General features: G+C 47.3%; 1 protein-coding gene across 1 annotated transcript in view; it reads left to right on the top strand.

The window, feature by feature from the left end:
* MED17 (mediator complex subunit 17) overlaps positions 1 to 21,838 on the top strand; it is an 81,126-nt gene that overhangs the window by 13,028 nt on the left and 46,260 nt on the right. The window contains exons 4-8 of the mRNA XM_084580602.1: positions 1,952 to 2,087; positions 4,645 to 4,861; positions 5,309 to 5,446; positions 9,177 to 9,310; positions 17,550 to 17,672. Coding sequence (XP_084436728.1) covers positions 1,952 to 2,087; positions 4,645 to 4,861; positions 5,309 to 5,446; positions 9,177 to 9,310; positions 17,550 to 17,672 — 748 coding nt within the window. The remainder of the gene's footprint in view (positions 1 to 1,951; positions 2,088 to 4,644; positions 4,862 to 5,308; positions 5,447 to 9,176; positions 9,311 to 17,549; positions 17,673 to 21,838) is intronic.

Raw genomic sequence — 21,838 nt, 5'->3', positions numbered from 1 at the left:
AATAGTCCGAATTTAAATCTACCTGTCCATTTCCAATCGTGCGATCTCAAGGCAAATTGTGAACCCAAGTTCACAGAAATTAAAATTTTAGGCAGGAGCAGGGACACTCTTGCCCGTGAGTTGCTAGAAGCCGCTTATATTAAAAGGCTAGGTTCGGAATGTATCAGTGACTCATCTGTATCGCTATTCAGTAGTGAAAGCAGGTGGTCTTTTGAATTTTGGTAAGATAGGGAAGGCCTAAACTGCTAAGCATATGTTGCTGACGGTGTGGAAGAGTTTTTGTTGAAGAAGTAGTTTGTATGTGGTGTGGTTTCAAAAAAGATGTTGGAGTCAGTGCCCGTCCTGTGTGCCTATTTGTGTCTGTTTGTTAATGCTGTTAATCTTCCCCTTTCTGAGAGGAGGTTTATTCTGGGCTGGCGCATGTGGCGTCTCCTGCAGACGTGCCGCTAGAGTGCTGGTGGACACAGGCAGTCCCTGCGAGACTCCCAGGGTGATGGGCAGGTGTTTCACTTGAGAGCATGAAGTCCAGTTTAATGTTGCAAAATTCAAAATTGTAGTTAGAAAAAATGTGGTCCTGACTCCATCCAGTCCACAATGGTGCAATCTACGATGAAAAAAGGGCCTTGTAGTCAGTCTTGTAGCATTGCAGAACATAAGTAACCGATTACTATTACAAAATGCCATCTAGGGTGTCAAACTGGAATTGGAACCGAACCAAAAACTGGAACCGGACCTTTTTTTATTGTTGCTTGTAAAGTGCTCTTCTTGCTTATTTCCAACATGCCATTGCAAATTGCAAACATCACAGCCATATTGAAAAATCGTCCCTTGCAAAGACGTTACAAGAACAAAGTACTATACATGTTTACATGCATAGCACCAATCTGCCAGGCTATCATTTCATTCCGAACACTGGTGGTCGCTGCACTCCGCAATGGCGCCGCTTTACCCCATTCGGGAGCCTAGCTTCCTAGGAAGTGAAATAGCATATAATTCATAACCTGAGTTGCATATTTCGATGAATAAGTGTATAACCATGTGCAACTCAAAAGCATAAGGACGAATCTGGAAAAAAAATGTCACTCAATTCATTTCATTTTCCTATCGTTCAATGATGTTGCAGTTGAGTCACATGGCGCGTGCATGGTTAGCCGTATGCAATGCGACACCAGCAGAGGCAATTTTATTGATCGAGACTTCAGAATGATAAGCCGATGCTGATTGTGGCAAGGTTGCCTTGAGCAGCAATATACTGGTCTGTTCTTGAATTGAATCTGAACTTAGTGCAAAGATGATTCCATAAGTTGATTTCTCCCTTTGTCTTCTCTTCCTTTTGTCCCTACTAATGTCTGCTTTTTTTTTTTTCCTTGGCAAGTTAAACTGTGCCAGGAGTAAAGCTCTGATGTTCAAATGTGAAAACTGGGTGGAGCAAGGAACTGAGTGGAATTACTGGTAGGAGTATGCTTGGTTACACCTGATTGCCACTTACCGAACCTGTTTGCAGACACCGAGGGTTTGGGTAAGAAAAGCTGGTGCCCTGAAAAATGTGGATCATGAGTGAGAAGGGCAGTGAACTGGTGCATATGCTTTGCATCGAAGGCATCAGACAAAAAGGCAGGTAACATGGTGGCACAGTTTGCCTCATCATGAAATTAGAGCAATTGCAGTGAAGGTTCAGTGTTCTAAATGAGGAGTATATTCCTTTCTTTACTGAAGCACGAAAATGTGGTGCATGGTGCAGTTGATGGCTTTGCAGTTTTATTTCTCCTCACCTTGAAAAATGGTTGAAGAATCGAAGGGGCATCAGAATTGATTTAATACGGTAAGCGGAGTAGTTTTGTCAGACATGGCCACTACTGCGTGCGCACATCCTGCTTGTAATGTTTGTTGAGAGGCTGTCCCAAGGAAGGCAGCATTATTAGCAGTTGGATTGTTGTTGTGTGGGGTGCAGGCAGGCCCTGACAGAGGTGAGCGTGCTGTGCGATGTGCTGAGCATAGCGCGGCAGAAGCACTACCTGGTGCTGGACCCAGTCTCCCAGGAGCCCCCCGAGCACCGGCCCATAGCTGTGCTGGTTGCCAAGAAAAAGGTGGGTACTGCAGCTGTGGTTCCAGTTGACAGCTGCTCGAGGCTGTGTACTGGGACCTTCTGAGTTAGTGTTTACTTGAAGGATCAAAATGGAGAGGAGGAACAAAACATGCCTGTGAGAGATAGGTAAGCTGATTACAATATAGTATCTAGCCACTTACATGTCTCGCTGCATTTTATCTAAAAAGGCCTTTTCATTATTACAATCCAACCCTCTCCATCTCAGTTGTTTTATCTTATATTCACACTCATCTACTGTGAATAAGCGGTTACAAGCCGGGCTTGTCTGTGCACTGTCTGTTTCAGCACTACATCCCTTCAAGTAAGTATGCACCACCTAGCCCCCCAGCAAGTATTTCTAAGTTAGTGCTTTCTTTGCACAGTATTTGCCATGGTAAGTTGTGCATAATTTTAGAGCATAGTTCTTACATGCCGATTCCTGGGGCTCTATCCAGCGGATGTTCTTTTCGGGAATCGTTCTCATTCAAGATGACGTCAATTTGATGTCAGCAAGACGGCGGGCGCCACCTCACGGCAAGGACGGGAAAGACAGCGGCCAATCAGCGATGGCGCCAGATCGTAGGCGTGTCCACCACGAGCATGTGGCTTTTTCTGGTACCAAATACTTCTACCAAAGTGGTGTTAAGCAGGAAATAAATCTAATAAGTACATAGTAATGTAAACTAGTGAATAATAGATTGAAATGTTCTTAGAAACTTTCTGTTAACTACTGCCAAGCAATTTTCTTGACTCATGAGTACCTTTTGCGTGGCTAAATGGTGTCGCGCGCGCGAGGCGTCGTCTGCTTCCTTGCTCGCTGTGAAGTTTTTGTAAGTTCTGTCTTTCGCACATAATGGCTAGTATCCTAAGAACGATGTCTGCAATGCCCGTAGTATGCAGTCCGAATCACGCTAGCTCTATGACGGAGGAGTTGCTACTGCCGTTGCGAGTACGAACGAGCTGCTTGATACCGGCACCGCGCCGGCGCGTCCGCGCCTGCCTATGTAGCGAGGCAGCGTCCGTAGCCTTATCGGCCGCTCAAGTGTCGTGAGTATGCGCAAACTTTCCGTGAATAGCTGTCAATGTAGGACGCAGCCGATGACGCATGGAATCCGACGGCACTCGATCCAGTCAGCCATCGTCTGCTCCCCTTCCACTGATGTAGAAGGGGGCAAAAACCCAGCCCACACACTTACGGACACGAATTACTTGTCTCTACGACTGCCGGATTCAAATGGTTGCACTGCTGTTGACCGAGAGCTCCCGATCGCAAAGTAGTGATCGAAGCGCGTAGAGCACCTTCGCTTCTGACGGCAGCCCGGCATACCCCTTCGTCCCCACTTCGCTTCGCGATCGGCACACAGCCTTAGCCAGTGTTGCCGCAAAATCTCCTCAGACATGTAGAAGGCGTAGTTTGTAATTTTTTTTTTTTTTACTGCGTCAGTTTACTAAAACCACAAAGTGCTGCCAAAAAAAAAAAAAAAAAAAACATATCACGGCCGTACTCAAGCAGCTGCGCGGCGCGCGCCGTCGCTCGACTACGGCCATGAGGCGCCACAGCGAGCCCAGAGCGGTTCCCTCTCGAAGCGGACCAACTCGTCGCGGTTCCTGCGCCGGCCGGCAAAACGGTTCCTTTCGGAGCGGTGGCCCCGCCCCGGGATGTAGGCGGAAAACGCGGAGCCTCCTCCGGAAGTTTTGGGGGTCACGCCGGGCGTGACAGAGCAACCAATTAGGAGCGGTGAAAGGAACCAGCTCCTGAGCGGAACCGTCGCTGGATCTGGCCCCTGGTGCGAGTGGCATCACCGTCAGTGTTAGCGTTACCAGTGGGCAGCTGGCACAAGATTCTCCTCAGCCTTGGGCAACCTTCCGTTCTCATACAGAATATTGACATCTCAAATTCTCGAATAGCTTGGTGAGGGATTCTGAGAAACCCCAACATGTTATCATATTCTGCCCGTAAAAGAGGAGCCTAAGTGTCCCCTTAAACTTTTTGCACGTTCAAGAAAATGTGTAGTAGAGCAGTGCAGAAAAGAGAGGAAGAAAGAAAGAACAGAAAAATGGATTCAGACTATCTCTTTTCACATTTAAAAAAATGCAGTGCAAATACATTGCTCTACAGAATCATGGAGAAGTAGAAAATTTTATTTCGCTGTCATTCATTTTCTTAAAATTCGTCCAATTTTCCGATAGTTGTCGCTGCTCGATTGGAAGCCGTGGGAATCGCACTGTAATCCATCTTCATAAAATTTATCCCGTTGGCTGCTAGGAGACAAATCAACAGGCCTTGGCGAAAAGCCGAAGATTTTCGCAAATGGTCTCCATTCCAACAGAAATGAAGATGCTAGTGGGTGCGTTTCGGCGGCCGGGGCATCAGAGCCTGGAGCATCTCCCCTAACCTGCTTTCTTACTCTGAAGGGTAGGAAATGGGAAATTTTTTACCAATAATGGGTTCTAGGCTAGCATGAATATAACAAAAAGTGGTGTTTTATGGTTGAAACCAGAAAATACATAGCCTAGCTGTAGTGTACAAACGGTGGGTGCATCATGTTGTTGTGCAGGCCCTGGCAGCAGCTGCAGGTGTCCTCCTGACGGGGGCTGAGTGCCTGCGAGGGGCAGCCGACCCGTCGTGTGGGAATAGCCCCCGTGGGGCGGGAGGACTGCCCCCGCCGCAGCGGCTGGCCCCCGACTTCCATGCTGAGCTGCTGCACATGCGCCAGAACTGGCGACTGCGCAAGGTGGGCACCACCATCCTGGGGGACCTGTCCTACCGCAGTGGTGAGTGGACCCGGTTTGTTTGCCCTCACTATTTCAGCTGGCCACCTGTGCCTGTATAAAGGCTGAGGAAGAACTGAACAAGAGTTGATGGGAGCCTCAGTCTGCAAGGCAGTGTTTTGACAAGGGGACTGAGCCTCAGTTCACAAGCCAATGTTTTGACAGGGGGACTGAGGTTCTTTCTCAACCCTTCATCAAAGCACAAAGTTGGGCAGGTTTGTTTGTTTGTTTGTTTGTTTGTTTTGGTTTAGCACAGCTGAAAATCACATGCAAAACAGGACAAGAAAAGGAGATGCGACATGAGTTATGCCCTGTACTCTTGTTTAATTCTTTCTCATACTGTGTAGCACATCTTCCCCTCGATTTTCCCTTGGCCTGGAAGGTCACCTTCACCTGTAGGGGTGGGGGCTGAGAATTCTGTGATTGACCTTGGTCCTTTTCTCTGTGCAGCGGGCTCCCGATTCTGGCAGAGTGGCACATTTGAGGTGTCCAAGAGCAGTGAGCCCCGCGGGGGTGGCAGCTCCCTGCAGGTGACCCTCCCCTCAGAGCTGGAGGGCATTTCCTACATCCAGGTCACCATCCAGAAGGGTATGACTTACTTCCATGCATGCCACTCACAGTTTTTATGGGAACCAAGGTGGTTCACAGGGAACAGACACATGTAGCAGTTATACCAGGGGATATTCTTTTTACCATTTATAAGCTTGTGGTTTTTGAAAAGAACTAGAATTATCGTATAAACGCGTTTAAGGGCCGAACTTTTTTTTCTCAGATTCGAGGGCCAATTTTAAGTAAAGACCAATGAGTAAATGCACGGCATTCATTACCATTCAATCGTTACTCGCGGAGTCTTCAGACTCCAAACTGGTGCTGTGCTCTGAGACACGTTCACTTTGCAAGTCGTCGTCATCAGTCCCATCTAAACTGTTTGAAATCCCGGTCAGCTTGAAACTATGGAGTACAATTTCTGTAGGCACAAAATCCAGCCAAGCACAGTCGCGAGCGGTGCCCTCTTGAGTCACCCGGTCGGCATCTTGTGATTGCTGCTTGGCATCCATTCTGAGTAATGCCTTTGGAATTCAACCTTAAAAGGCCGATTGATGCTGACGTCCAAGGGTTGCAGCATGCCAGTGAGGCCGTCTGAAATAATGGCCGTGTCAGTGCGGATTCTGCGCAGGTGTTTTTTAACCGTATCCGTCAAGTGAACGTGGAAGCTTTCCAAGACGAGGAGCGATCGTTTGGCCAACATCGCGCGTGGGTGAATATGCCAAACGCTTTTTATCCAATCGAGTGCAATTTCATCATCAATCCAGCCCCTTTCCTTGGCTCAAACTACAACTCTCTTGGGGAAAGCATCGTTAGGAATCCTTTCCCTTTTCAAGATGACATAAGGGGGCAGTTACCGCCCATCCGCGGTGATGCACAACATAATGGTGCACCATTGGTGCTCCACACCGGTTGTCCGCACAAACACTCTTCCCTTTCATTTCAACTTTGCAATTCTTAGGGCAGTAGAATCACATGGGGGTCTGGTCGGTGTTCGCTATTGGAGACAATATATAGTTGTGCTCATGGCGCAGACAGATGACATACTTTTGAAAGCTCAGCACCTTGTCGGAGTAGTTGGGGGGGAAGCCACTGGCACAGCGTGGTCCTTCGCCAAAAAGATAGGTCCTTCCTCTTTAGAAATCTTTGCAGCCAGTCGACACTCGCTTTGAAGTCCTCATGCGGTATGCTTCTCGCACCCGCCAAGGCTTGTGTCTTCACACGCAGCACGTCCGTTGTCAGCGCGGCATTGTTCCGCGCTTTCATTGCATAGCGGAACAGCTTTTCCAGCTTGGGATACTTGCACTGCTTGCCTCAAAAAGCAAGCCTTTTGTACCTGGTGTTCTTTAACGCATCCTCTTGGTTGTACCATCTTCGGACACACTTCTCGTGCACGTTAATTTTCTGCCCGCCTCACGGCTGCTGTGTTTGAATGCCAACTCTACTACTTTCAGTTTAAAGCCTGCCATGTAGCAACCAATATGCTTGCCTATCATGCATAGAATGGCAACACTTGATGGCAATTCACGGAAATTAAAGCAGAGAGTACACATGAGCTTCAATTGTGCCATGCGACCAAGCCAACCACACTACACATTGTAAACTGAAAGACGCCTCAAAAGCAACACGTAAAATGTGCATAGAGTGCCGCTGGGTGGGGCTTTTGTACAATTTTTGTGTATCACCTGACAGCGCAGCAGTGTAGTGTATAAAGTACGGCGCACTACATCGAGGCACCCAGAACCCCGTCCCGTCTTAGCAGCATCGTTTGCGCTCCTCATTGTCAGGTCCAAATCTGGCCCCAGCCACATTATGAAAGTAGACGATAAGCTCATGAGGCTTACCGCAGATAATGCCGCAAGCTAACGGCAATGGTACCACCCACGAGCATGGCTGACGGCGCTCTGGCTGTGTGCTTCCCCCTAATCCTCGCTAGACCTACAGTGCTTAGCATCGAAGCCACAGCAGATGGCACTTTTTAATTGATCAGCGAGATGTTTTAGTAAAATGGTCACTCGACTATGAAACTTCTTCTCAACCCATTGTTTTATAGTGAAGGAAATTATAATTTTTGGCGACTCCTTAGCAGCTGAGCTTACGTACAAGAACACGGCACCGCACTGGTGGAAGCTGCTATGCGGCTGTAAGCAAAGACTACCATCGTATGGGTCAACATTTCTCAAAAAGTTTTTTTATTTTTCAATTCCCTTTTCCAGGGCCTAAATTTATTACGAGGAAAACAAATTTTAGCATGCTTTTCTGACACAGGTGCAAGGGATCTGCTGTATCGCTGGAGTGAAGGCTTTTGGACGGCATGGCCGGCACTGCAGTGTTTGTGGCAGTGGCTACAGCACTGCCATCCGGACGATGGCGACGGTCGCTTTAGAGGTGCATGTGTGGGCAAGAACTAAATTGTGCTTCACTACAGCCTGTGTTCTGTTTTCAGAAAGATCAGGAGTACCGTCATTGGGGTCATGCTGATCTTTGAGCAAACGCGAACATGGTAGTGTATTAGCAGCTTATCGGAGCCGGCACAGCAGCAGATGCGGTGGTGTCAGTGTATGACGTCACCAAGGTTTTCAACGTGGCGATCGCTGTCAATGGGAGGAGCTTCGTGGCCTAAAGTTCAGCCACTTATTTCGAAATAAAGAATGTGTCTAGGGCATTCAAATTTCAAACATAAATAATTATCTGCCAGACTACAAAACTGCAATATATTGGGTGTGAATATCATCACCCCTTTAATCTCGGGTGATAGACAGGCAAGACGAGACACAATTACATTCCTTCAAGGAAGCTAGTTTCATTTTTTGTTCGTATTACTGATAGAGTGCAGACACATGCGTCAGCTGGTTTAGCGCTGTGAAATTCTTCGTTTAACTCGCAAACCAATTATACATTGTGAGTGGAACAACAATCCTGTGAGAGGCCTGCTAGATTTCTAGAGCGAGCATTGTTCACAGAATCCTCAGGTCCATGCGGAATATGTCCAGGCTGTGGCTAATTTGACTTATTATATGCATGGTCGCAGGCTTTTGGAGTTCTGTAATTTTTGTGACAGGCAACATTGCCGTGAATCATTGCAATCTTTATTTGTTCTTTTTCAAAAGCCGCCAGCATGCGGCCTTATAACTGTCATATTAGCGCAGCCATCGATTCTGCACCCGCTGTTTAATCATGCTCGTTGTCATGAGACGCAGGTTTACCACTTACCTTGTACCGCGTGATGTGCCGAGGCTTTTCTCGAGTGATCGCTGCAAAGTAGTTTCTGTATCGTTCGAGACGTTCCCAAGTTTCTTTGGCTAGTTATTGAGATGGTTCTTCGCCCACTTTAAATGGAGGGCTGACGAATGCAACGACCCTTCATTGTTCAACGACCGACGAGCACGCTTGCTGTTACCGCTGCCGCCAAATTGCTTAGTTCTTTGCGAGTGCAGGTCAGCCCAATAGAGTTCTTTCAGTGAAATGCTACTCTCTTTGTTTGCTGCTTTCGGGATTGTCACCAGCCCATGACAGTATCACATGAGGTCTTTTCATGATGGCTTCACACTTTCGGCAAAGTTTGGTGGAGCAGAGAAAAACTCTGCTCACATCATAGCGTCTCCCTGTTTTCTTGAGCCATTGCAAAGTTAGAGGATCTTACGGAATATGAGCATGGATTTATATGCATGTTCGTTAAGTGTGAAAGTTTACTGTTGGGCACTGGGTAAGGTGCCGGCCCGGGATGCATGGTGATGGGTAAGAGTGAGACGCTGTTTGATGTGTTTTTCAGACATGGAGACGATAGCGAGTGGGCAGCTGAGCATCAACCTGCCGCAGAACGCCTTCTCGAGCCCCGAGACCCACTGGCAACAGCGTCTGGAGGCCGCGCAGAATGTGCTCTTCTGCAGGGAGCTCTTCGCTCAGGTACCGGCTGTTTTCTCAAGTCAGTGCTTTAGCCACCGTGCAGAGGGGCCCAGCTGAGTAGGGCAGAACTGAATTTAGCTTGTACAGTGCAGTCCACTTATAACGATATTAAAAAAACCGGAAAATTCGATCGTTATAACAGATTGTCGTTACATCTGTACTTGTTGAAAAAAAAAGGGAAACAAAGGAAAAAAAACATTCCACGCATGCATGTAGATTTGCCTACTTACTAGGGATGAGTGAATTTGGTTGAACAACACTAATCATTGTAAAGAGCACTAAACACTTTATTACAGGCTATATCAGTAGCCATAAATAACTTAAGAATACTAAAAAGGAATAGAAAATTCACGCTTGCTTGAGCGGCAGCTGAAGCTTGACAATCGCTGTGAGCATGGCTTCCAGTAGTCCGTACTGTGGCGGCAGTGCTTTTTGCGTGCACGAAACCAATTAGCGACTGGATGAACTGCAGGACATCCACAGCCTTGGTGGTTAATAAAATCGTAGAGTGTGAATGCCCATATTTTTTCCACGAGGCTTACTACCTTGAAACCCTGCCAGAAATCTCAATGAATCTTTTGTTTTTATACCTCGAGAGCTATCGCGCTGTTGTTGTAGTCGGCGCCATTCAGTCAGTGATGGCGATGATGATACGGCCGCACCCTTTTTCGGTTTTGAACCGCTAGCGATGGCTATGAAGTCTAAGTTAAGTCTAGGTCATGTGAGGGATGAAGAAACCACGACCTACTGTATAATGGGCGACCTGCGCATCGCGCCACTCTCTACGGGAGCGCGCGGCCGAAGAAATACCACGTGACCGTTGAGTAGGGACCGAAACAGCCGGTAGGTGCCGCCAAAACTCACCCTCAGAGCAGCGTTTCACGCGCTTCGGCTGTGCCTGCAAGCGAGCGTCGCGGAGTTCCGCGGAAGAATTTGGGGAACCATTCTCACGAGCGTTAGCTGCGGCAAGATAAAGGCGTGGGCCAGTGAAATGAGAGTGGAAGTGTCGGGGGTAAAAGCTCCGGGGACATCCCCCAAGCAGCCGTCGTCCTCTCGACGGACGCGGTTGCGTTTCTTTAGTTTGTGTGCGATAGTAGCCCAGTTGGAGCAGACTGCCAGTCTCCCTTCATGCACGTTCAGTGCAATTAAAACTTCGCCGAATATGCATGCTCGGCGTGTCCCCCTTCCGTTTCTCATCATACGCGTAAGAAGCTTGTGAACACAAACTGTAGTGATGAGCCTTTTGAAAGAGCGAGATTGTCAACTTTAATGCATGCAATATTTGTGGAAAAAAAAAAACATTCTCAGTGAGCTGAGATCCGAGTCATGCAGTTATAACAAATGATTCCGAAAGCATGTGTTGAAAAAAAGCGCCAGTGGTGTTTTATTGCGTCATCACAAAAAAAATGGGCGCTATACTTTGAGTACTTTTTGCGAGCAAGGCTTTTTGTTCAACATTTTTCTTTTCGCATTCCGCTCAGTCAGCTGGCCAGTGAAGTTGGTGAGAAATGGCCTCATAAACTTTTGGCATATGAGCTTCACAAGCCTCATTCTGTGGGCCGTACTGTCATCCATGCAGCATTGAAATATTGGGTTCTTTGCAGCTGATGGTAGCACGACAGCTGTGAACCGTTTTAGTGGCTGCTGTCCTTTCGCGAGCTCTGAAGCTACCCTAGAAGCTGCGTTCTCTAGGATGGTAATGAAACCCACAAAAGCAATTGTAGGGTAGGAGAGCCCTCCTCTATCGATGCCGGCTATCAGGGCAGTTGTCGTCGAAACTGATGAAGGCGCTCGCAGCTTGTCAATGCACCCAGTGCACTCAATATTATCTTGTATAGCTCTTACAAGAAAGCCAGCAATCAGCGCCAATGTGCTTGACTTGAGGCTCTGTTGTGGAGGGACTGAAAAATGAGAGACAGAGTGAGTAAGAAAATTCAATGACAACTTTGAAATATTTTAGTACTGTGGCAACACATTCACCACAATTACACATTTTGAAGACTGAATTGAGCCTACAGAGCCCTTGCAATTGGGCACAAGCCAGGGTGAATTAAAGAAAACATGGGAATTGCTTTCCAACAAAGACCGCTGATAGCATATTGTGCACTTTCGGAGCTCGAACAACTCATGTTTTCATTTACAGATGTGCAGATCCTTGAAAGTGATTTCTGATTTACACTAATTAGAATACACTGCATATTTGGGTAGCGCTCCAATGCAGCCAGGTGAGGAAGCAGAAGCTTTCTGATGTCCTTTCTTGGGACGGCCTTGCGCTCAGTTTCGAGAGGCAGGTTCGATGCTGCTCCTAGGGAGCCCACCACACCTCCAACGTTGCCACTAGCTGAGGAATGAATGATTCCCGTGACTAGGATTTTTTGCAGAGCTGACAAAGCTGTGTATGCATCCGTTTGGTCGTTGCTTCCATTCAGCTGCCTGATTGTAGAGAACGACGACTCCACATCATCACTTGAAAATTTCCCCGTAAGAACAAAATGGAAGCCTGACTGCAACAGATGCTTTGTGCACAGAACAGTAGACATTGTTGTCACAGTCAATGCCTCATAAGTCTCTGCCGTAAGGAATTCAAGCTTGTGGCTGGTGCCCTCCTTCCATGATGCGAAATACTGCAAGCACTCGGACTCCAGCCTTGAAAGCCTGCAAAGTTAAAAATAAATGCATGACTACGCCTCATGGAAACTGCAACAGAGCTTTCATTGCAATATATATTTACAAAACAAAGAAAATAGTTTCAAAATGATAAACGAGAATCACTTTTTACTGCTTTCCACATGGGCTTCACGTGCCAGATAAGACTTCTAAAAATTATTGAGCACTTTACCAACCGCTGCATACCTCTCATCCTCTGCACTGTAGAATGGCATCCTCCAGGCATCCCTGCTCACTATGTGGAACATGGTACTCTTGACATTGTGGAGAGCAAACCATTTGTACACAGTCTCCATAAATTCTACAGTGGGCAGGCATTTATCGAATCCAGGAGCACCAAGGCGATGCCCATGCTACTGAAGGAACCTGAGGACCGATGTGACCTCAAAGAAAAAAAAATACTGTAAGCATCTATAATGACTTTGACCCAAGGCTTAATCTCAAGCTACCATTGCATATATTTAAGTGGCACAAGTGATTTATATCTTGCACAAGGTCCATAAGAGTGTGGCAACCATTTATTAAGGGTGGAGCTATATAATGTTCACAAGAACAAAAAAAAGTGATCAATGCACACTTTACCTGCGGTGAGAAAATGTCAACGGCTCTACTGACATTCATTTTCTCAAAATTGCTGGGCCACAGATGTTTTCTTGTCAGGCATCGTACCAGCCTGAAAGCACCTTGCCGTTCTTGTATCTCATACAGTGACCTACAAAAAAGTAAAGTGTTAGCAAATTGCAACAAATGTTCAAAAACAAGAGTTTTGTGCAACCTTAAATAATCTGGAAGGATCAGTTTTCCTTTGTTTGTGAAGATCCTCTTTGTATCCAGAAACTGCGACCTGATGTTCTTCAAGATATGGCAGAAGTCAAATGACAGATATAACTGCCGACTTGAATCAAGAGGGTGCCTACAAGAGATGTTTAAAAAACAGCAGTTAATCTTCAAGATGCAATTAATGCTTTTTTTATACACATCTACCGGAACTCAAGTACAACACAGGATGTAGTCCACAAATATTAACAGTAACACATGCATTACATGGAACGTTAAATGACCACACTCACGTGATGACAGGTCGGATAGGGCCATTTGACAAACTTGAAAAAAATTTGCAATTGGCTTGATGGTTGTCTGCAACGAGTCGTACCACTTGAAATCCTGCATCTTCTACTGCTGCCATTACTCTGAGAGCAAGAATTTCAAGCTGCTCACCAGTTAAGGCCTTGGTAAAATAATACCTGACTGGTAGCCTGCAAAAAAAAAAAAGCAGTTGCCAGAAATTTGCTACCGTTTAGTTCCTTCAAGGTGTTAAAACCCTCAGATCAATTACCTACCAACCTAAGAACACAGCTGATAGTTTTATATACCTGTAATGAGTGGCCAGCCCAACAAACACAAAACAAAGAAGGTGCGTCGCCAATTCATCTTGCAGGCCAAAGTCTGCTTCCACGCCTCCCAAGTCAACCAGGCCGTGAACAGCATCTGACAGCTTGTGATACGTGGTGGCTTGCTTCAGCGACATTTCATCCATAACCAGTGAACCACACCGTGCCTGCAGAGATTAACACATAAACTTAGCTAACCCTTTCAGGCACTAGTACAGATCTTTTACCTCTTTAGAGTGCTGTCTTGCTTCCATATGAAGCCGCTGTTTTATAAGAGATGACACAACTTCTCCTGTGCACGCGCCTATATACCGCTTCAACGTTGATCTGCAAGGCAGCTTCAGCACACCGGTCTCTCTGAGGAGTTGGTAGCAGGATGGCGATTTAGCATGCCAAAGCACACAGTTGCGTATGGTCTCCTCACGCCAGCGGCCCTTTGCCACACTCAAAAAAGCCAGCTGTTCTTGTATAAATAGGGCTTTTTCGTCACTTTGTTCCACTTTCTCCTGAAAGTGTTCAAAATTTGTTAAGATCGAGTTTCATGACAAACGCTAGGTATAATCAATGTGATAATGGATACCATACCTGAAAGACTACAAAGTTCGTTTTCTTCAACATTGCCTCTGTTCTTTTCTTCTCTTTTTTCAGCAAGGAAACCTCCTCTAGCATCCTCACATTTTTTTTTGCAAGCCTTCCACATTTTCTCGATAGAGTTGCAACCTGCCGAAAAAGCTTAGCAATTCTTGTAATTGATAACCTAGTTTGTGTGCAACGTGCTTTGCACAATGGAGCTGGCTTAAAACCATTTGCTGGTGGCTGTTCTGGAAGAAGTACCACAGCAGGAAGCGAAGGAGGTACAGAGCAGGCTTGTTGCGTGGGCTCCGATGAAAGTGGTGGTAGCTCCAACTCAGCTTGTGGCGAAGGTGTTGTTACAGGATCAGAGCTACCAGGCTCTTGAATAGGCAGCAGCTCACTGGTCCCTTCAGGTGTGGTTGATTCTTGAGCGCCTGCTTCGGCATCGGGTTCGCCAACTCCAGACTTGTCAGCCACTGATTGAGGTATACACCCGCTCTGCCTGCAATATAGTCATCATGCGAATTTTGTTACATAAATTCAGACACCAATTTAGTTAAGCATAGAATTTAAAACCAGCGTGCATTACTTATGTTTTAATAAGGTTACTACAAAAATTGTGGAAAAGAATGGATTTTACCTGTTTTTCTTCGCACGTGAAACTGGAGCAGCACTCTTTCGTTTTAGTGGGCGCCGCAGTTGTTTTCGTGACGGTTGCAGATAGGCCGGGAATTGTGGAAAAATTGTCGGTACGGCATCGGCATTTAATCTCCGTAACTTGAGGCCTTCTTTGTAGTCCTCCTGCTTAAAATGCAGGCTACACACTCTGCTCCTGTCACTTGGAATCCAGGGCTGTTTCCCTGGCCCTGAAAAGCAAGGAGTGCCATAACAGAAATGCTCTTTCCGGACATCACTGAACGCAACGGAAACTCGACTATTACAGCATCAGCTGATGATCGCAGCTCTTTCCTTTTAAACTGATCTCGCTATCACAACTGACGCCGTCACCCGGAATGCTCGAGTAAGGCGACCTTATAAGCATGTTTAAAAGCTGGTGCAGATTCATAACTTACCTTCGGCTTGCCGCGAGATGTTCTTGAGCCACTGATTGCGTACTTCTGTTACAGGGAACTCGTGGAAGGAGGTCCCTGCCGAGGTTCGCCCGCTCGACTTGCAGAGCGGCACGCAGCAGTAGACCATAATGATGCCGCAAACGCGTAGACATCCGCCGCCACACACAGGCACACGGCACGTCAAAACTGCCTCCGGTTAAGTTATTGACTGCCTGCTTAAAAAGAACTTGCCGGCACCGAGCTTAGCGGCAGCTTCAGCACGTTATCGACGGCCCACACGTGGTAAATCTTCGCGCTCCGTAGCCAGTTGCCGTCTCGTCGATTTCGTCGTGGGGGTGAGTTACAGCGCCACTCTGAACGGCGGCGGTTTAGAGAACTAAAAAAAACACCACAAGCAAAAGCAAACCTTCGGCGCTGGGGAGGCGGCGCACGCGCAGGTCGCCCATTATACAGTAGGTCGTGGAAAAAACAATGATATAGTCACTTATTAGTCATCTTAGTTCACTGCACTGGCTCAAAAACAGGAATCACGGTGAGTTCATCCTCTCATGCAACCTACATTTCACTGACGTTCAAGCAGTCTCGCTCGGCTGTTCTAACCAAAACCAAAACAGGTGAGAAAAAGTCCAGGTATAAATTATTTCGCTGTCATTGGCAAAAACAATGTGCACGTATCACTAGCAAAAAGAAAATTGCAATCAAAATTAGATCGAACCCGGATATATCGAGTTTTGGTTATATCGAACTCATGAGATATCCCCTTGAAAATCCCATGTAAAGGTATAGGAAAGCCGCGTCATATATCGAACTCAATTTCGCCGGCCGTTCGATATATCGAACTCCACACCACGCATTGGAAAGTGTGCCTTTCCCAAAGGCGATCGCATCACCCTTGGCCGTTTGCCGCGTGACGTTTTCAAGCCACGTGCGGAAAGAATGAGAGGGGACAAGACAGTTTGGCTAGGGCAGCGCCGCACCCATTCTCCAAAGACGCGCGCATCTGCGGTTATTGTTTCTCGCGCGCTAGCACGTGATGTTTGCAAGCCATGTGCGTGAATAAGCCAGAGAGAACCGGTAGGAACGAGAGGGGAAAAACGCGATAGAGCGAAGCGCAAGAGTGTGCCCATTCTTTTGCCCAGCTATCTCTCTCCTTCCTCTTTCCCAGCCTTCGTTCGCAGTAGCACGCTCTACGCATGCGCCAAGCCAGCTCAGCCCGCTTTCAGACAGAACGTCGGACGCTTTCTCCAGCGTGTGTTGCGAACCCTCTGCGCGCGGCGGCTGACGTGGCTATGGCGCCTGCTGAAGTTAAGAAGCGGCAGATCTTTTTTTTTTTTTTTTGTGGGAGAGTCGTCTATTCTTATCGTTGTGCTGTACGCGCGGCGTAGCGTAAGATATAACGTTTTGAAGCAGCTTTTCTTTTTTTTTTGGCGGGAGTCGTTTATCCTTGCATGTATGAATCAACGAAAGCATGCGGTCAGCTGCGATCATGACACCGGCTTTAGCATTTTTCGCTTCAAGCAGCGTTTGCAGCTGCTGTATCACGCTTTCCAATGATTTTGTGGCAGTGGACTATGCCCGCCCCAAGCGCGGCGTGATAAATCGAACCAGGCTTGTGCAATCAAGCCAGCACGGGCAGTCTGCCAAGTTCGCTCCCCGCCGCCGCAGGAGCTATCAAAAGATAAACACGCCGCGATGTTATCACAGCGCAGCATCTTGGCACGCTGCCAAGAAATGAGCTGCGGATGAGACGACCGAAATGGAGTGCGACATGCAAGCGAGAACGCTGGAGATTTCTGCCGTGGCGACACACAAACCTTGTTTTGAGCTGCCGCGGTGGCTCAAACGGCAGAGGAACGCAGTTCCAACAAGTTGGAAATTTTTTGCTCTGTCACTGCCGCTCGTTGCTGAGATCGCTTAATCGCTTGCATGTGAGCGAGCTGGCCTTAACGCTTTTTTTTTCCCCCAAATTCTCGAGTGCAAAAGTGGAGGGTGGGTTCATTATGTGAGTGAGTTGATTACGCGACAAATACGGTATCGTTTTTTCGCATCGTAAGTGTCGTCCCAAGCCAATTTCTGTATATCGAATTATCGATATATCGAACTATTTCGTGATCCCCTTCGAGTTCGATATATCCGGGTTTCACTGTATAACATTCCAAAGTGACTCGGGACTATGAGACGCCATAGTGAAGGACTCCGGAAATTTCGACCAGGTGGTCGATGGTACTCACAAGCTGTCCGCGTTGCTTTTTAGTAGAAAAAGGAAAATGTTCAGATTAATTGAAAAGAAAGCATTTAACTGAGATGTTTCAAGTAAAAAGAAGATTCACTTCTGTATCAAAGCATGATAATCTGGTGATAGCCCACGCTCCTTTTGGTCGGTTCTGACCAGTTGACCTGTAAACCAATAAGAGTGGGGGCTGATCGACGGGCTGATCGGTGGGTTTGTGACTGTTTTTGTGATGTGATTGGAGCGTAATTTGACCCCAGCACCCCGCCGTCTCTGAGCAGTCGCTTGCTGTTTCTTCTTCCCAGCTGGCACGCGAGGCCGTCCAGCTGCAGCCATCTATCCCCAACCTAGTGGTGGGTAACGAGATCACCACTACCCTCTTCCCCAGCGTACAACTCAGCATCGGCCTCTGCCACCGAACCCTGCAGGTGAGCATGGCACGGTCTTTGTGTGCTTGGACGTAGCAAAAAAAAAATGGCTGATTTCCAGGCGTGAAATGTTTGCCCTGCACTGCTGCTCAAGGACAACTGGTTTCACCCCCGCTGTCCTCTTTCGTTGGAATCGTGTGAGCAATTCCATGTTTAGTTTCGCAATCACGTCATACCAGTTGTACAATACCGTAGCAGTCTGGGCGTGTTGGTTATTCATTGTACAGTTCAGGCACCACTTTCTGGATCGGGGTAGTCAGTGCATGAACAACTATTTCAAAGCACTAGAATTGGAGTATGTCCTATGTGGTTCCTCTCTCTCTTTCTGCATTGATTCTAGCACTTTGAACCCCCGCCATCCCTGACAACAAACACCATTTGTGAATCTTAGCAAGCATTTCGGAGCCATCATCTCTGCGGAAGTTGGAGAGGCGTAATTCCATTGACATCTTGTAACTCCCTAGATTGCTGTACTTTACTGCTGAGTCATCCTAGAAAAAGTGAAAGCTGGCTGGAAGTTGCTGCCAACATGCACCAAGTGGTTGTTGTGTTTGCTCTTATGCATAGAATGTATAGTAGCTTTAAAGGGCAACTCCAGCTATTTTTCAATTGTACTGAGTTATTGATTGATTTATATTGCTGAAGGCTCGGTCATCACAGTATGTGATTACATTTTTACAGTACGCAAGCACTAAATTTAAATAAGGAAATAACTTGAATTAAAATTGAAACTCGCGTGCGGGGCCCGGAGAGCACTGCCTTGCATGACGTCACATGACGACGACACAGGCGTGCGGCGCACCCGCTGCCGTTCTGCCGAGGTGTGCAAATGTCAATCCCATGTACAGCACCGTCTGAAACATATGTGAGTCGCCTTCGATTTCAGTAGACAGGCACAGCTAGGACTATAGTAGTCATTCAAATGCAATTTAAAAAAAAAAGAAAAGGAATGTAACCAATATTTAGCATGCATGGCCGATGAGGGCAGAACGAGCGAGTGATCTTGAATGCGGCTAAATTATTGCCATATAAAGCAATAATTCCCTAAAATTTTTAAGCCATTTATGCACTCTCACAAATCCCGATGCAAGTGCCCAGCATATATAAGGGCGAGTGATCATTACTACAAATTTCCTTTTTTTTTCTCAGTATCGACCCTAAATCCACCTCGCTGCGAGTGAGATTATTGTCCACACAGCAATACCCCTTCCACATGGAAAATTTATTCCTACCATTGGCATTGCTTCAATTTTTTCTACGCGTTGCTACACGACCAAAACTAATGCCTTTTGCATATACAGTCGAGTCCACTTATAACAATATTCAAATGCCACAAAGTTTCCATTGTTATAACCGATAATTGTTATAAACGGTTTGCGCGAAAACAAGCCTAACAACTGCAGAGAGGGGTCACGGACGGCAAGTGACATGCGAGCTCCGCTGAGACATCGTTTTGGTGGCCCCGAAAGGGGTCTTGTAAAAAATACGAGAAGGTTGCCGTGGCTGCCCCTCAGCTTGAGAAATTCCAAAGTAACGCTAGGGTGAAGAGAGAGAGAGAAAGACGAAACTTTTATTTAAAAGCAGAGGAGATTGGAGCACGCAGGCCCCTGGGGTGAAATCGCCACAAGCATCTCACCACGTACGTACTACATCTCACTGGCTTGCATGAGAAAACCCCATGTCCGTTAACCTTGCTTGCCTCACACGAAGCGTGTCGACATCCTTCTCCATGGCATCTAGGTACACCACGTAGTGCAGCGACAGGCGCCTTGTCGAACGCGTTTGCGCCCACTGTCAAGCGAGGACTTTTCTTTGTCGAACTTCTCAGAGGAGCGGATGATTGTCGACACCGTTGGTTGCGATAGTGCGTACTCCTTCGCGATACTGCACTTGTCGTCTCCAAATCGATAGCCATGCGCTTTCTTTTCACCGGCAACGTTGTCCGAAAATCAGCGGATGGATCAGCCATCTTACGTTTCGGCGGCGATTCAAACGAGACGAAGAAACCGCGTGGCCAGGAACGACTTCAACACAATCAACTTGCACAAACAACCAAATCCGTTGTTTTCAGAACTGCGCAAAATGAGGGGCGAGCCGGTGAATGAGCAGATCAGCGGATAAGCGCTGTCGGCGCGTTGGCGAAGTCCATTTGTGTTTCGGAGGGTGGCGCAGTGCAGAGCTATGGGCGCAGTCCATTTGTGTTCCGAGGGGTGGAAGGGCAGAGGGAGAGAGGCGCGCAGGCTTACAATGCGGAGAAGGCCAGAAAACAGGTTCTATTGTATGAGCGCACGGCGGGGAAGGTGCAGCAGCTGGTATTTCTTTCTTTTTTTTTTTTTCTTTTAAAGAATTTCGCATTCAACTACCTTTAGCACAAGAAATCAGGAGCGAGACTTCATTGTTATAACCGATAATATGGCAAGGGGGCATTGTAGTAAGCGGGTTATTTTACCATAGAAAACATACAAAAGTGGATGGTACTGCAGGTTTTCATTGTTGTAACCGATATATTGTTAAAACCGGTATCGTTATAAGTGGACTCGACTGTAATAGCAGTTGCGATGGATAAAAATTGGAGTGTACACAAAATTTTATAGGTCTTCAGTATGGTATGAAAATGATTGCACTCTGGCATGTAAGACGTCAGCGGTAAGCTGACGTCTTGCATGCCATATGTAGCCAACTTGCTGATCACGACTATCTGTTACAAAGCTCAGCGGGAGTGTCGGCATTTGTTTATGGAAGCGTGCGGAAGGTACGCCGAGCCAAGGTGCAATCCGCCTTTTGCGCGAGGATGTGGCGCCATCATGCGGGAGCGGGCGGGAAACACATTGAGCGGCAGTGTAGCAGATGACGCGAAAGCGCACCATACGAAATGGCCACGCCAACGTTGGTAGAAAGCGAAAGCTTCCCCCCTTTTTTGGCCTCGGAGCGGAAAGTAGTGACAGTGATAGCAGCATATCATGTTCACGCAGTATGGGGGAAGGTAGAGCGTTTTCACAATCCACTCATAACGCACGTACGCATATACTATCTTCGTATTGTAAGAGCGTGTAGCGCGGGCCGTGTTCGACGTGACAGAATGAGACGCTCTCAGCGTGCAGGTTTTCGGCAGACAGGAGAGCGTGGGGGCAGAGAGAGAGAGAGGGATCTCAAAGGGCAAAGCAGCCAGGGGTTTGTTGATGCTGCAGAGCTAGGTGGAATCGTCTCCTGTGACTTTGAGCGGCGCATATGCGCGGGGTGTCTTGAGTTACCGAGCACAATGCGGTCACCGTGGCGCCGGCATGGTGCAATGGGCGTCGCTTCCTCCTCGCGTCATCTACAACCGTGCAGCGATAGGATTTCATCCACGAAGATCGGCAGAGAGGCACATATACACACCCCGTGAAAAGGGCATTGTCCCGGCCGGAATGCACACCTGCAGGAAACGCGCTGCATTTTTCTGGCAATGGATGATTCAGAGCTGTAGCCGGTTTCTGACCTCAGGAGTCAGAACGGATGTGGTCGCAGTGGTGAAAAGGTTCTCGGTGCGCAGAGAATGCTCATTTTGTTGTTAAAGGATCTCCAACGTTCATTTCTGCCTCCGCCGCGATTTCTGCGGAATCAACAACTTGGTGACACATGTGAATCTCCTACATATCGGATGCGCATCTCGGTCAGGAACCAACCCTGTTCTACGTCCAGAGCGATCCACTCTGCAAGTGAACGAGCATGAACCCTCCAGGAGACTCATTTATTGTGCCGTGCGGTTTCCTTGCCGTTGCAAACGGTTGGACGTAGACGACGATTATCAAGCTCCCTAACGAAGTGCATCTGATTGCGTACACCAAAGGAACAAAATCCGGATGCTTTGGCGTGCACGAAGGCGAGCCTTTAATTTAAAAAAAAATACTGTGCGTTGTGCAAGAGTGTCAAGTGCGTCATATGCTCCGAGCGGCAAAAACACAGATACTACAGGTATGTATGCATCTAAACGAAATATGCATGATGAAAAGTACCTACTGGAGTTTTCACCCAGGCTGTTGCGCCCCAGGGATAGCTGCAATGAGGATTTTTTCGGTACGTGATTGCTTTAGTTGCGCTGGGGCCTGAAAGCGATGTATTTTGTCCTTTCTTTTCTTTATGTGCGAAAGGGCTAGGTAGCTTAGATATCACAGGCGGCTGTGTGC

This window comes from Amblyomma maculatum, chromosome 10 (genome assembly GCF_055883805.1).
Source record: "Amblyomma maculatum isolate TAMU_Amacu chromosome 10, ASM5588380v1, whole genome shotgun sequence".
NCBI classification, from domain to species: domain Eukaryota; kingdom Metazoa; phylum Arthropoda; class Arachnida; order Ixodida; family Ixodidae; genus Amblyomma; species Amblyomma maculatum.
The sequence above is the reverse complement of the archived record's forward strand: the minus strand, read 5'-3'. Positions and strand labels throughout refer to the sequence as shown.